General features: G+C 35.2%; 1 protein-coding gene across 1 annotated transcript in view; it reads left to right on the plus strand.

Annotated features, from left to right (window-relative positions):
• RUNDC3B (RUN domain containing 3B) overlaps positions 1 to 17,093 on the plus strand; it is a 49,971-nt gene that overhangs the window by 8,567 nt on the left and 24,311 nt on the right. Inside the window, exons 3-7 of the mRNA XM_017839271.1 lie at positions 4,021 to 4,154; positions 7,512 to 7,597; positions 11,021 to 11,110; positions 14,392 to 14,472; positions 15,853 to 16,021. Of these exons, the coding sequence (XP_017694760.1) occupies positions 4,021 to 4,154; positions 7,512 to 7,597; positions 11,021 to 11,110; positions 14,392 to 14,472; positions 15,853 to 16,021 (560 nt within the window). The remainder of the gene's footprint in view (positions 1 to 4,020; positions 4,155 to 7,511; positions 7,598 to 11,020; positions 11,111 to 14,391; positions 14,473 to 15,852; positions 16,022 to 17,093) is intronic.

Genomic DNA, 17,093 nt, shown 5'->3' on the forward strand with positions numbered 1-17,093 from the left:
TACAGATTTTTATTTTTTTTCCCCCCTCTTACTTTGTGCTTACCTTTCCCTAATATTGGCTGTGGTCTTCAATGGACCCTGTAGTGAGCCAGACAGAAAGTCAAACATGCAGAAAACTAATCACTTTCCCCATGGATGCACTTTTTTAGCTCAGCTGCTCATTTTCTTAACAGTGTTTTAGATATGGGTGTTTGCTTAGTAACAAAATGAGATTGTCGAAACTACATCAGCTCATACAACAAAAGTCTGTGAATGCTGCTTGAACAGGTATCTGTTCATGCGATACAGAAGACTTGGCACATATGGCACCACAATAGTTCCCAAAAAGGTAACATAACATGCTATGATGCTACCTTACAGTTACATGTACACCACTGACCATAAGTGGCAGTCAGGAAGAGGCCACTGTTGTCAGTAAAAGCAATCTGGCTCACAAGCTATTTTGAATTGCCCTAAGGAAGAGAGAGAGTTTGAGCAATCTGTATTAACTGTCTTTTCAGGCATTGCAAGCTACTGACTGCCTTATGATCTAGGAATTGGAGATCTATATCCCAGTACTGTATGTGCAGTATACCTGGTGCTCCCTAGGAGTGCTGGATTGATTGAGAATGTGGAGTAGATCAAAGATTGTAATAAGGAGGATATAAAGTATGTGTCCTTCTTGTCATTAAAGTAAACTGTGTGGCATGCTTGCTGGCAAAATAAGATACTACTGGACAGGACAGTTGAAGATCTTGAGAAGGTAGGAGAGGAGGAGTAACAGAAAAAAAAAGATTGACTAATTACTCTTTTGTTCCTTCTCAGGAATAAGAATTTTCATGGTTCTGTAATACAGCAGAGACTAAGCGTTATTCTGGGAGGGTGCAGAGACAATTTATTTGAAGGTCCCAGGACCAAATAAGACCTATAGTCCTGAAAGGAATTTTACAGATCTGTATATAAGTATATGTGTGTTTGATAATCTTAAAGCAAGGTGAGTAGTTTCAGGAACTGTTTTTTTCCCAGATACTTGTTTGGAATTTGTTCTTTCTTAACCATTCTGTACCATGGAGATTAAGCTATATCTTGTAATTGACTGCATGGTTTCTTGTTTTCACTGCTGGCCACAAATTTTTCTGGTACGTTTCCTGTAAGCATCCTTTTTTGTAAGGTCAGCTAAGGAAATATAGTTAGTGAAGAAATGGTAGGGGCATCAGAAGTGTTCAGCAATAGTACTTGGGATTTGATCTCAGATCTCAGGCATTTCCTAGCTCAATTAAAACCTGATGTCATTTCGAAGTGATGTATATTTTGTCTTTACTCTTGCCTTTTTCTATCACTTCAAATTAGTGTTAACTGAGTTCGTACTGAAAAATATGAATACCTATTGTAGATTTTTATGGCCATCTCAAACATATTTTTGAAAGCTAATGTCATGTATTTGTTGACTTACGATGTTTTCAATGTAATATCCTTCACAGCACAAATTATTTATATCCAAACTGCTAGCTAGTATGCATGCTTAGAAATAGTTTTGGTGTATAAATTCTGTCACTGACAATGTATCTAGTGCATCTTGTTTGTGACTTCTGTAATTTTTGCATATCATGGTTACTGTGAGCTTACTTGTCATCCGTACACTTACTTGCATTTATCACCATGACGACACAAGACAGGATGCTGTATTGTGCTATTTTGACACTTTCACAACTTTGTGTGCCTTTTTGCTGTACGTTTAGAAGGCATTATAAACACCTCAAAAGCTTCTGCTAAGAGTTGCCCATGGAAGCTGCTTGTCTCTATCCAACCTATGTTATTCCTAATTTTAATGATTGTGGAGTTTGTTTTCTCACTTTTCTTTTTTCTTGCAGAAAAACTACAATGAACAGTAAACTTTTAGGGTGATCAGTGGTGCTTGAGTGGAAAGATAAATGTAATAATTCTCTTTTTTTCCTCATTCTATAAAATGTTCTAGTTTCATGTGTCATCAACAGTTTGGTGGTAGTAATTGTTAATGGCTGTACTAGTGATGTTACTGGTAAATATTCAGGTTTTGCTCTTCATAGTAGGGGAATTATTAAATAAGTAATTTTTGAAGGAGTAAAAGACTTTTCTTATATCTGCATTGCACAATTTATCCCTTCCCGTATGAGTTTGGTTTACCTATTTATTTTAGGAGGAAAAAAAAGTACTTACTACCACCTGCTAGTTCAGAGTCTCTTTCAGCAATTAATATTAATATAATTTTTATTAATAAAAATTCCCTGAATTCTAATAAACAGAGGTTAAAAAGGGAAAGGGTACAAATTAGATCTGCAGAAGACAGTTTGTGCTTGCAGGTCTAGGTCACAAGTGAGGAAGCAGGGTTCTTCGAGTTTTGCATTAATGTATTATATGCTTGCCTTTATTAGTTGGCACTGGAATTGGTGATACAAAGTCATCTTCACACTTTAGCTGCATTTAATTTTGCAGGTATAATCCCCAGGCAGAAATGTTTCTGATACAGTGAAGTGTAAGAAAAATACCTGTAGCTTTTCATATTGTTAAAATGCCTCTGAATTTTTGTTGTTGTCCCTTACACTCGGCATTTTAACAAAAACAGTAAGTTTACAAAAACACTTACCTTTTGGAAATTCTTTTATTTTAGTCCTTAGAGCTGAAAAAAACTACAGTAACTGAAGCACCTTGGAATTTTATTTTTTCTTTGGCATACTGAGTAATATATGTTAATTTGTCCTGCTTGCTTTTTTTTTTAATAAGTCTTTTATCAAGCTTTGAATTTAATAAATATGTCTGTGTGAAGTAAGCAAATGGGCCACAACATCAAGTTACATGCACCCTCTAGGCGAAAAAAACCCTGCCACTTGAATTTCTTCAGATCACAGGGGACAGATCTTTGACACTACTTTGGCTATGCCTGGAGATAAGTCAAGTCATGTTAAATAAAAAATCCTTGTCAACATGTTTTGGCATTTTATTTTCAGTAAGTATGATTTACTGTATCAGTTTAATATACTCTTTCTTGAAATTTGAGCTTTCCAACAGGAAAAGAATTAGAAGTCTTTCTGATACATTAATACAGCTTCTGAAGTATAACTCAAGACTTCAAATAAAATTCGCTTAAAAATAAGATCTCATTTTATATGCAGAAAAGGTTTTGCACATAGTAATGATGGCAGTCACCAGAGGGCAATGTTCACCTTACTTGTTACATACCTGTTTGCAGGTATGTACTAAGTGTGAACATTGTGCTGTTCAATCTGAAAAACAGGGCTGAACTGTTGTGGCTGTGATGAAATTTATTCTGTGTGGAGAGGTCGCAAGTAGTATGTATTTTCCCTTTCATTTTCTAACTGCAATACATTGCAAGCTGGAAGAAATATAAAGGATTTTGGTTAAAGTTTCAGAAGAGAGAATGATTTGCTCAATTCATTTTGGTCAGCTTCCCAAGGAGAAGTGTACTTATAATAAATTGTGACTGCAAAAATTTTTTGATTATGCATCAGTTTCTCCTCCAGTGAAAGCACATTTTGTAAACTTCCAGTCTGCTTCTAAAATAAAGATACCACTGCCACAGCTGGCTAACATTGTTTATTTTTATTTAGTAATTTTTTTGAAGAACAAAACTCTCACTACTTGACTGTATTAATGAAATGTATGTACTACCTAAAACAAATAACAGAAATACTTTTTGCATCATATTTTTAAATCACAACAGTCTGTGCTCTATTGTGATTTAAAAGATCTGTGAAGAACTCTTGCGTATTGTTGTAGCATACCAACAAGGAGAAAACCAATAAGGTACACATAGGTAAACAAATGCCCCAAACTTCTCTTTGTGCATCACTTTCAAACCAGGGTGAGCTGTGTAATGCAAATATTTTACACCTGTGAGCTCATTTTCAGCAGGAATTTATGGACTTGCTTGTATAAAATTCTGTCAGTACAGGCAACATTTAGGGGAGTATTTAATTATATTTATCTCCAATAAGCAGAAAGGGAGGTTCATAAGTTTTTAAGTCTCTTTTATTTTGATTTAAGGTCAGATCACCTGGTTTGGCTATGAAAGTCCTCGTAGTTTCTGGGACTACATTCGCGTAGCTTGCCGAAAAGTCTCGCACAATTGCATCTGCAGTATCGAGAACATGGAGAATGTCAGTTCTTCTAGAGCTAAGGTAGGGAAGAGAAAGGTCAAACTGACTGTTTTATTACATTGTTCTGTATGAAATACAACTGATATTTCTGTACCTGGAATAAAACCATATTACTAAGCTTACCCCACAAATTTTTTTGTTGTTTGAAATTTTTTTTTTTTGGTACCTAGTAAATACTTACTTTTTAAAAACCCACTTTTAAATCTGAATGAGTTTACTTTAAAATTTATGTTATTCAGTAGAAAAAATTCTGAAATTGTCTATTCAGTGAGCATATTGTGTTATAAAATGATTGTGTTCGTTGACTTAATTGTCTTCATTGTTTTTGGCCTTACATAATTTTTTGAAAATGCAGTACGTTGAGGGAAATTAAATTCCTGCAGGCCTGCCAACAACTATTATTTTAAAATTGTAGAAATGCGATGACTTTATTTCTTTCCCCTCCTGATAGTTTTGTGTATAATTTATGCATAAATAGAAAAGGTGTGATCAGCTTTTGAGTTTGTTCGTGTGATTGTACAGGAATCCTGTCTAAATAATAGATTTATTTGCTAATAAAGATCTATTCTTTTAAAGGATCTACATAAAAATAACATCGCAATTTGCTGAGTTGCAATGGAAATCGTAAGGAAGTAACAATTTAATGTGTTTATAGCCATATGAACTGAATAAGAATAAGCTTTAAACTGACCTATCGTTAAATCTTAATAGTGAGAGACAGTGTAGACCAACATCCTAAATAAATACTGTTGGACAGAGATTACAAGTTTTTTCTGCTAGATTGGAATGCTCTTCAATAGCTTTTACTTCTGTGTAAAGCAGCCTTGATTGATAACTGAGAACCTTTTGACTTGAAAGTAGCATAAAAGAATGCAACAATTAATGTTCTTAATTCTTTTTATTCCTAAATGAACTGAAATCAGTTGCTTGAACAAGTATCCAAACTGTGTATTACAGCTATTTTAAAAAGCCCATAGTTCCAGATTTTTATTGTACTTTGAATTATTCACAGTTGGTGTCATTGGTGAGGTGGAAATACTTCGCTTGTTGTATTGAAAACCATTTGTAGGTTTTTTTTCAGGAGCACGACTGTCATTAGTACAGTTTAAATTACAGGTATTTATGCAACCAGTTTTCTTCAATAAAAGTTGCTTAGATCAAGCAACACCATGAATCTAGAAAATCTTTGAGGACTCTGATGATCCATAGATTGCAGAACAGTTTATTTGTTGTTTCTGCTGTTAGTCCTTTCTTTCTTTGAATAGACTGAGTTTTAAATTTTATATAGTAAATGTATCTGTAATTTGTGTGAAAGCTTTGAAACACCTAAGATTCTATGGCAAAAGATTATTTACTGGCTTTCCTATCCAGAATACTGCCTCTCTTCCTAGCCCTCAATGGACCGGAGCAGTAGACTGATAATTTGTCATGCGGCTTTTTTCCTTGCTTATGTTGAGATCTGGAAGTTCAGATAATTTGGAGAACTTATTTCCAAATCCTTTCTAGAAAAACACATGTTCTAGAATATGATGATTGTATTGCTTATATTCAAGATTTATTTTAAAGGTGTTTCTGAAGTCTAAGATTTTAATAGACGTGAATGTTTAAATTCAGTAGGTAATAATATGCAAAGCTATTTTCTGAAATGTTCTTATAAATAAATTAAAATTTTCTCTTACTCTGTGGAAAACTTCATGCCAAATAGTAGACTGAGAAGAAAATTTGTGCAGTGAGTGTGGAGAACAGTGTTGAATTTTTTAAGGGAGTGTTTTGGATGTCTGTATCTGAAAAGGTTGAGAGCATGTCAACACAAATACCAATCATATGCATCAGTTTGACTGTGGTCCAAATAAGTGTAGTGTTCAGCCTGGAAACTGTCAGCAAGGGTTTGCCAGAGCTAGTTTGCCCTGCTTTCACTGGAGGTGCATAGGTTTTAGGCCTTAGCTAAGCAGCATCATCAGAATTTGACTGTTTCAGTCATGTTCTAAGTAACTGCAACATAAAGGCAGCTATCTGGTTAAGCGTGCTTTTAATATTAGTGCACTCTGTGTTAATTTTTTTGCTGTGCTGTTGGTATTTATGAAAGCAATTTTTTTGTGTTGCTATTTAGCATTTCATAGAATCACAGAACAGTTTGGGTTGGAAGGGACTTTGAGGACCATGTGGTTCCAATCCCCTAGCCATGGGCAGGGACACCTTCAACTAGACCAAGTTGCTCAAGGTCCTGTCCAGCTGGGCCTTGAACACTTCCAGGGATGGAGCATCTACAACTTCTCTGGGCAACCTGTTCCAGTGCCTCACCACCCTCACAGTAAAAAATTTCTTCCTAATATCTAATCTACACCTACTCTCTGTTAGTTTGAAGCCACTCCCCCTTGTCCTGTCACTACATGCTCTCTTAAATAGTCTCTCTCCCTCTTTCTTGTAGGCTCCCTTCAGGTACTGTAAGGCTGCCATTAGGTTACCCTGAAGTAGGATTATAATCTACTACAGGTTATTTTGGTAGAATGTCTCTAGTGATATTCAGCTAGATGTCAATAACCACCAAATATATTAAGCTTAAAGACATCTTCCTACTCATATAACTGCTCGTAAGTTTATATGAGTTACAAGAAGTATTTCTGGTGTTCTCAAATGGACAATCATAACTGTGGCAGCTATTTGAAATATCTCTGTCTTGTAAACTACAATCCTGTGTACTAGACCAGTAAACACAGCACAGCATACTTTCCTAACAGCTATTTTTTGCTGTTGTTTATAGAACTGATTGAATTAAGTTTTGGTTTTGGACTACAAGATTTAGGCCTCTTAGATTTAATTTTGTGTCTGTATTTTATATGCACCTTCTATAATGATGTCCTTACTGAAGGGAAAAAATATTACATAATAGAAGTATGTCACTGAGTTATACTTTTTTTTATATGAATCCCACAAATATTTGAATGAACACAGAGAATTAGTTCTTACTTAAATCACTTGGAAGGTAGCTTACTGCTGCTTTACAATGGAACCAACTGGATGTTTCCAATACCGCTGACTTTAAAATTAAAAGCTTTCCTCCCTGATCTGCTTCCTCTTAAACATGAGGTTTTCAAAAGTCCAGAGTATATGATTAAAGAAAAATTCTTATTTTTTTTTTTTGCCGCCTTCAAATTTTGGATAACTTTATTTCACAATAACGTTTATTTGTGTCCTTGTAAGAATGCATTTTCTGTTTTCATTATTGCTATACTGAAGTACATCGTAGCAACCTTTTCTGTTTAGTGGTAATTTTGTTAATCTGTTCATTACTCAGGTAAACCAAATGTATTAATTTTCAGATGTAAAATTGTTTCCTTCTAAAATGCTTAAATATTTCATATCTGTTTTGTCTTGCAGGGTCGAGCCTGGATCAGAGTAGCACTTATGGAAAAACATTTGTCTGAATACATTTCCACAGCTCTTAAAGACTTCAAAACAACCAGGTCTATAAAACTTACTTTTTCAGTATTTTAGTAAATGTTAAGTGAGTGGCTTAGGTTTGGAAGTGAAGGTTTCTCCTTATTTGTGTAGTAAAGGATATCATTAATAAAAGAGCTGTAACCTAGTAAAAGGTGTCTAGAGTTGGTATCAATTTGATTTTAGCATGAGTAAAACTGCAAAATTGAAAATCCCTTTGTGATTTTAAAAATGTGGAAATAAGTCTGGAATTCTCAAAAGGTCAAAAGAGGAGAAAACCTCTGCAAAGAGGCAACTGAATCTGAAATTGTAGCATGATAAGGATAGATGTAATATTCCTTTCAAGATTAGTTATGGTTGATGGAAAGACCTTGAGACTCAATGAAAAGTAACTTTTATAGGCACCTTTTCTGAAGAAAAAAGGAAGAGAATTCCAGGAAGCTTTTGAGAAATATAGAGTAACAGAATTAGTTATCAGGCATAACTAGGATCTTGGAATAGATTTTTGTTATAACTTCTAATGTAAAAACAGTTATGGATGAGAATATACTTTGTGATAGAAAACACTTTGGCAGTTTTGGACTGGTTTTAGATAATGTGATTATTAGATGATGTTTTATCTTGTAATGAGTGTGTCTTGTAGATTTATGAAGAAGTAATCTAAATATGAGTGAATCTATACCATGTTGTACTTTTTGTTGAACGCTAAAAGTTTTAGACATACTGAATGGACTATTAAAACAATAAGAATTTTCTCTGTAGAGATTTCTGTTCATTTAGAGAATTGTATTTTAAACCTGTTTGTCCAGAGATCTCCATATATTTTGCAGCTATTAAGGTGACTTTGAAATACAACTAGGTAAATATCCCATTTCACTGAAGTTTCAAAACCTGTTGTCTTATTTTACCCAGATTTGCTGGCATTTACAGTAGACAAGAACCTCATAAAACAAAGATTTCTGGAAAATATTAACTCATGTTTCCTCAAACTGAAAAGTCATTTATGTTTTTGAGGGGGAGATGAGGAGGAAGAGTAGGGTCACAAATTATGTATTGTCCCTGTTTTGGTAATATGCTTTGTTAGTGGCTAACAATGGTCTTATTTGATTAGCAGTTTCAAATTCATTTATTTGAGCATGTTAATGTTTAATATATTTAAATGTTCTTTCAGTGGTATAGCTTTTGGAAACAACCTCTCTTGCATTCCAAACATAGTAAGTGCAAAGTTTCTTTTGAAGTAATATTTTAAATATATCTAATGGAAATAAAAGTTACATTGTCAGATCTTGGTTGTGTGGATTTCAAATCCACTAGAAATAACGAACATACTGTCTTTTCCCATGTGGGATTTCAGATACCTAATAAGTAATCTGATTTTTTTTTTGGTGATGCTTTGCACCATTTATTTAGCATTTTAAATTATGTATTGTGCTGTATGTATATTTAATAATTATTTATATAAACTACAAATTTTTTATGTTACACATATGTGTATGTAGAATACGAAATTGATCTATCGTACTGATAGCTCTTTTTAAACCTCACTGTTGTGTTTAAGTGGCTGAAGTTAGGGCTAGTCCTTTAATGAAACAGCACATTATTAGTGCTGGATCTACATATTATGCTTGGAAGAAGGTTTTAATAAGCATGGGCACACAAATATTTTACTAACAAATTGGTCAGCACAGACTTAAGTTGTAGTGGACTGTTGTGTTGTGACATGTCAACTGCATAGCACTGAAAGAAGATTTGTGGGTTTTCCAAAGCAACTGTGGTTTTGGCTGGGTTCCTGTAGCTGACTTAAGAAACACTACCACTGCCAGGCCAACTTCACCATTGAAAGTATGCTCTCTGATTTCTTCCTAAGCACCGTTTTACAAAATAAGATGAGCACAGTACAGATTGGTACCTGGCAGTGATTTTACAAATGCCAGTGAATTGGCTTGTAATCAGCTTGTACTGGGAGCATTGCTGTTCATTCACAAATAAGAGTCACTGTGCTGAATCAGACTGTGAAGTCCATCTAGCTCAGCACTCTGGCTCACCAGTTTTGCCTCCTGGTGTCCCTCCTGAAGTCAGAGAGTAGGAAACTGAGTTTGTACATCCTAGCCTCAGTGTCAGTACTATAATCTCTGTTTTCTCAGAGGAAGTCTTACAGATTTCTTGCTTCAACTGGGAACATCCAAGGTCTTGGGCAACTCCAAATGGATATCTGTTATGAAAATACAGAAGTGGGACTTCTGACAGTATGCATTATAGCACAGATCAATATTTGGAGTTGTGCCCCAAAACATTTCTTTCCTGGATGTTCACCGTGCAGCCAACTTGAGCTCTCACTGAACCATCCAGGTGCTTTCATACAGTTCTTAAAACAGATGGAGCTTTTGGTAGGGCGGTGTTGCTGGTATTTGTCTGGAAGATAGGTTGTATTCAGTAATCTGGCACCTTTTTGCTAGAATGTATAGATGAACTGTGCACCCCAGCTCCTAGGAAGTGACCTTTCAACCTTGCCTTTGGTACTAAACAGCTCTTGGTTTCTCTGTTTCCACAAGTAATGCTCAGGTGAATTCTAGTGACCTTTCTGCCCCTGGTACTGCCAAGACTCCTTTAACACAGAAATTAAAGTTGTGTGCTACTTTGCTAAACAGACCAAATGCCTTTTTTACAAGGCCATGCATGGCATTGGTGGGTCCTATTTGCTTGCCCTGTGCATGAAATGTTTCTGTCTGGAAGTAGCTTCTGTGGTAGCTGGGAGAGAATACAGATTTCAGCCTTCACAAGTCCTCATACGCCTGGGTGTGTGAATTATATTTTGAGATCAAGGCATGCAGTTTTAAAGCCTTGGTCAAGAGGTGTTCTACAATAAAAAATGATATTAAGAGAACACTCCTTCAAGTAATGAAAACTAAATCTCAAAATAGCTGGATGCAGCATGCATCTTCCCATCATGCAGTATTTTAAGAGAATGTAAACTACGTGGAAAATAGCTGATTTGTGAAAATATTTTTTAAAAAATAATCAACTACTAGGAATAAAAAGTGAACTTTAAAAGAGGCTGCAAGTACAATTGTGAGAGACAACTTTTTCCGTGAGATGGAATCATTATTTTTTTTATGTATATGACACAAATTCTTCCTTTTAGCAGTGAAGTATAAGATACCTTCATAATTTTCTTTGCATTCTGTCCGTGCTGTTCTACTGTTAGGACTAATACTGAAAATTCTTCTTACTTCTGTCTAAATTTTTATGTGCTATAAGATTGTGGTGTTTTGTGCTCTGCAGTCTATTGGTTTGCTTTATTTGAAATGAAATATGTATGCCTTTGGGGTTCACATAAGTTGTTTTTATTTAAACTGGATTTCTTCAGTTTTCTTTTAACTATGAAAAATATTATCATTATTATTTGAGAGAAAATGGTATTAGCTGAACTAATTTCTTTTTTATTGAAGGAGATTTTACGAGGATGGAGCAATTGTTCTCGGTGAAGAAGCAAATATGCTTGCTGGTATGCTGTTGGGACTCAATGCAATTGATTTCAGGTATTATATTTGCATGCTTCATAACTAAATGCTCAGAGAAAGTATTTATAAAACAATGTATTATGGAAAGCATTCTTAGATTCCCTTGGTAGTTTGCAAGACAAAACTTAGGTTATGGGGAAGAAGGGAGAAGGGGAGAGAGAGATATCTTAAATGGCTCTTCTAGATAAGAAAAAAGTTATGCTGTCTTTTATATAACTGCATGGTTACATGGTTGTTCTTTCAGGTATCAAAACCCTAGAAGCAATCAGAAGTATAACTGCAGAAGATATTTCAAACCTATTAAATGAAGCTTACAGGCAATTGAATCTTTTAAAGTTATTTTTAAACTGTAAGGAAAACTGTGTGATTAAGTGCTTGGTTATGCCTTGGTACTCAAGGACAGCATTATAACCCCATATGTAGAAGGTAATCTTTGACTTTAGCACTTTTAGATTTTAAAAGCTACAAATGACCATTTACTATCAATTTTTGTTATAATTAACTGCAGCTGAACAGCTTACATTAATTTACCTTTGCAATCTCTATCCAGACTTTCGTGGGCTTTTCTATATGATTAATTCTGTGTTTTGGGGTAACAAAGATGCAAGCACACCCTAGATAATAAAAATATATATGTTTATGGTATAGTGTACATATATATACTATAAAACCCCTCAGTAACATAGAAAAATATAGTGCCTATAAAAAGACCAAACCTGGCTGGTGCAAGATCCTGTTAATATGCCTGGTTGGGCCCACTTAGCCTAAGGCAGAGCCGGTGGCAAAGCGTTTCATAACAGAGCGTAGGAAAAAGGCGAGTGATAATGTTATTCTCCATTCTTTTGTCTGTACACTGTTAATAGCTACCCTGCAGCAGCATTAATGCTTGTCACAAACCAGTTTAGGAGATAAACTGGCAGAAAACAGCACATAGCCTCAGTGGGTGCACTGAGTGATTAACTTGCCAAAAGACCTCTGGAGATTTACTCCTGCTTATGTACCCTTATGCCAGTTTTGAGGCTTGTTAGACCCTTCTTAAATTGTTAAAGAGTAAAAAAACATACCCAGTAAGAAGACAGGATAGTTCTTTTGTTGTTAGTAGTTTGGTTCACAGAAGCATCTTGTTAGTGGCAGAGATGATGGGAGCGTAAGGCTTAGAGAAGAAAAGGAACAAAAAGCATTGAGTAATGTTTTCCTTTTCCAGTGCCACTGAACATTTAGTTCAGCTGCCTGTGGAACTGCAACGGGATGCCAAAAGGGGAAAAAAAAAGTAACCTAAAAATTCAGGTCCTGATGGCTGCTGAACTGGTTCCTCATGGAGTCAGATAAATCCCAGTAGTGCTGTAAGGGAATGTAGTTGGGGTTTGGAAAAAAAAAAAGATAAAATGGGAAAGGAGAGATTGAAACCACAGGATAGCTTCTTTTCCCAGCATTTTGTCATTAGATTGGCTTAACTGCATCCTCAACACATGTTCTGGAGGAACAAAAGTGTGCTGGAGGATGATAAGGGTGCTAGTCTTGTGTTCAGCAAATTCAAATCTTACCAGATTTTATTAGTTTAATCTTTACATTATGTGAAATTAAACTGCTTTTGTATTATCCCTATACTTGAAAGGACTATAGCTATACAGGAATAACATTGCAAGATTAGGTCTGCAGTATGTAAATCCTCCCATAAATAATCATCAGTTGTCTGTGTTTGTCTCGCGTAAGCCTCAGTGATACATAGTAGGGTATGAGTGCTTTGTTGTATGACTGCATTTGTTCTTCCTTGGTCCTCTGATTTCTAATATAAGCATATTTATAGGTATCTGTTAATAGTATTCAGAGGAATGATTGGCTCTTTTTGGAGACATTTAGGCTTTGGTCAATGCAGTTTTTAAGAGTCTAGGAATTTTCTGGTCAAAATGGGAGCATAGTACTACAGGAGTGTTTGTATTGCCTCACATATCACATGGTCACAGAATTACAGAATGGGTAAGGTTGGAAGGGACCACAGTGGGTCATCTGGTCCAACCTCCCTACTCAAGCAGGGTCATCACAAAGCACATTGAACAGGATTGTGTCCAGACTGTTCTTGAATATCTCCTGTGAGGGAGACTCCACTACCTCTCTGGACAATCTGTTCCAGTGCTCAGTCACCTGCCCAGTAAAGTTCTTCCTCATATTCAGGTGAAACTTCCTGTGCATCAGTTTCTACCTGTTGTCTGATGTCCTATTGCTTGGCACCACTGAGAGGAACCTTCATAGTATTGTGATTTGAAGAGCTGAGAAGCCATAGCCATTCTTTCAATGTTATATTTGAGATTTTTTTTGTCAGTTCAAGCAGTCTCTGCTACGTGTTGACTAGCTTATCTATGTGGAACTGTAAAAAAGACTTTGGGGTGGAGATGGGGGAACTTGGGTGAGAACATAATCTAATTTTTTTCTCCCCACAGCAATGTGGAATTAGGTTTCTACTTAAAGTAATTGTGATTTTGCAGGGGTGCTTTTCTTATTTTCTTTGTTTTTCATTTCTTTGGGAAAAAAATAGCCCTTTAGATGTACTTCCCAAATACCACTTAAGTGACTGTGTTGTCAAAAATGACACTTTGCAATTCATTTAGCAAAAGCTATGTCTTATTAGAATCTGTTTATTGATAACAGAGATAGGAGGAATGATGAATACGAGCCTTGTGGAAGCATGATTAATTTTGTCACTTCTGTGTTAATTATAATGGTTGAAATACAATAATTTATATCCAGTACAAAAAAAGAATACAGTGTAAATGAGGGCTTTATAAAGTTACAGCCATTTAAGAACAATTTCTAAAAGTTAGTTTCATTTATAATCCTCATCGTCCCACAGCCCAGCACCTGTGTCTGAAAGGAGAAAGACTCTGAAATATTTTTGAGAACCGATTTTTTGACTTAATGGGATGGTTGCGTAAGCGCTCTGCAAACACTTTAAATTAAGTCAAATGCTGAAGATTCCAAGTTCATCCATAGTTCTTCTGTTGCTTTGGTTAACTTCCCTGTTATTCCCTTGCCATCTATCTGTATTTTTCAGAATAAAAACAAATATTTAAAAACTAGGGTTTATAGTACTTGCCCTGATCTGTTCCCTGATTATGTGTATTTTCTGGACTCATTTAATATTAAAAAATCTAGCTCACTTGAGTAGGATTTCAGTGTTAAATGCTCTAAGCTTTTCTTATAACCAAAAAATTAAGAAAAATCAAATTTCACATTGGTAAGATTCAGCTGTCACTGTTGTTTAATTTTCTTGTTATAAACTTATTGTTTCTCTTTTTTATCAGTTTTTGTCTGAAGGGTGAGGGACTGGATGGCAGCTTTCCTGCTGTCATAGATTATACACCGTACTTGAAGTTCACCCAAAGGTACTTTTTAGCTTTACTCTGCTTTTTTTTATTTTATTTCGTTGGCAAAAATGTGCTTTATGCTGGACATCTTACTTTTTATTTCACATTCAAAATAATATTCATCTCTAAATACAGATCTATACCTTTATCTTTAAGACTGGAGGAGTTGTTACATGACTCATCAACGTGAGTCATGTTAACTTTGTTTCCTTAGCTTAGAATCAGAGTTCAGCAGGAAGCAAATGCTTTATCTCCTTTGATGATCACCAGACCAAGTTGTCCTTTCTCTTGGGCCTTTTCTGTGTAGCCATAAACTAAAAAGTAGTTATTTTGTGTATAAAAATTATATATGCCCTGCTAAATGTAAGATATGACATGAGTAGTATGAGCTGTTAGCACATAATAGAGAGTCATGAGCAGTTGCATATATAATCTGACATTCTGGCTACATTTTCCTCCTCTGATCAACCTAATGATTAATAATAAAAAGAATTCTGACTATCTAATAAGTCAGGTAACAATCTGACATAACCAAAAAACATGGAAATAAATAAAATGTATTCTATTATTAGGTTTGCCAAAATGAAGGAAGGAGTTGATGGTTAGTAGTAGTCTTGGAAATGTACAACTGAACATGAAACATCCCAGTTATTTTCCCAAAGCTCTTACTAGCTTACATGTTAGTGACAAATTGCGTGGTTCAGTTAAAGCAGAATTTGTATCACAGCAGGATCATGAGGTTGGAGAAATCACTACTTAAAAAAACTGAGTAAATGCTGGTAATGTAGTGGGAAGCAAAGTTGTAAGGGAAGATTTTAAATGGGTGTGGAGATAAATCAGAATTCTAGTCTTTGAGACAGAGGTCTGCATTCTCTGCCACACATTGATTCTGGATGATATGAAGATATTTAAACAATGAGTCTGCTTACTATGTTGGGAGATATGTTCTCTGCAGTAACAGACACATGATCTTTGCTATAACCATAAAGATATATTCTCATTTGAATTTATCATGATTTACCATAATGACAACCACTTTTTTGATTTCCTGCTTTTTTTTTTAGAAAAAAAAAATTTATTTTCAGATCCTCCTGTTTGTCCTGAATTTGTGAAGAAAAGATTAAGTCACCACTTCCTTAGATAGCATATTGTAATGCATTTGTCCTTTGTATTCAGGAGAGTAGCCCACATATGGTTGTCTAACTTGACTAAGTTCACAAGCAAATAAAAGCTTGAAATATGAGTTGTGTTTAGTGATCTATCCTATCCCAACATTTTGATTCTTTTTGGTTTACAGAGCTTTAGATATTTTTAAGAAATGTGCTGCTTTAATTTCAATCAGAATTTGCCTTTTTACAAGCATGCCTTTTGACATGGCTCATAAATGTGGTCCTTCAGTTCTGACAGCATCAGCAGTGATGAAGAAGAGCTAAGAACGCTGGGCAGTAGTGGCAGTGAAGGCAGTACTCCAGAGAACATTGGCCCTCCTTTCATCACGGACGAAAACAGTTGGTACAACAAATGCAAAAGGGTAGAACAGAAGTACCGGCTTGCGTTGGAACAGAAGGTAAAAGATTAGTTTCGTGGGGGAGCTGTGAAGCCAAAGCTCATCACCAGCCAACTGGTGACATATCCAGTTAAATAAAGTCAGGAAAATATATTAAATGTTGTTTAGCTTCAGGTGAGTGGTTTTAGATTTTATGACCCTCAGAGTATCTAAGCATCTCTGCTCAGTGATTTGAGGGAAAAGAGGTTTGGGGAGATGTGGAAGAGAATAATAATAATTCAGAGATCAGATTTCACAATCTAATGTAGAAGCTTTGTCTCCTTTTTCCAGTCTTGAAGTTACATCCAATGTATTTCTGACACTGTTAGGTTGTGAGCTTGAAGTGAACATGATTGTCCACATGATTTTTCTCTTCCTTAGATGCTACAGAATTTTACTGATGTAGGTAGTCTGTCAGTAGAAGGCTTTTATGATGACAGTGGTGTTAAACTTAAGTCTTAGAGTAAATAGAAATGATCAGCAAAGTAATCCGTCTAGTAGGAAAAGTAAAATTGCCTTCTCAGTGATACTACGATGGGTTTTTAGAAAATATATGGTTTTAAGACTTGCTTGAAGGTAGAATGGGAAAGGAAAAGAAAAAAAGTGTGTTTGTATTTGATTTTGATATAGATGGCATATTGAATGTTACTATAGAAACCAAAGGTAAGTTTTCCATCTACACCCAAGACACTTTAAGTTAAAGGTGAAGTGAAATAGATGTCCAAACCTTTTAGTAGTTTAGCATTTTTAAAAGGATAGTGCTTGTCAGTTTTTTATAATGGCATATTACATCTACAGTAATTACAGTGCATATTAGCTAGTGAGAGAGAGAAGAGGGAAGACTGTTCATAGATACTTAAAAAGTAGAGCACAGAAGAAGACAGAAAGGATCAGGAAAAATGAGAAGAAAGAAAATAGAAAGACAAATTCTTTTTAAAAATAACTTCTATTACTATTTTCATTACTTTCTTTTTGTAATGTAAGAATTTGATTTTTGTAAAACTCTGAGCACAGTAAACCATATGAAAGGCTGGAACTACAGAAGGATGCTTGGAGGTGTAATTATTTCCCAGAATACAGAATCAAAACTGGT

This window comes from Lepidothrix coronata, unplaced genomic scaffold (genome assembly GCF_001604755.1).
Source record: "Lepidothrix coronata isolate B3197 unplaced genomic scaffold, Lepidothrix_coronata-1.0 Scaffold394, whole genome shotgun sequence".
In the NCBI taxonomy this organism is placed as follows: domain Eukaryota; kingdom Metazoa; phylum Chordata; class Aves; order Passeriformes; family Pipridae; genus Lepidothrix; species Lepidothrix coronata.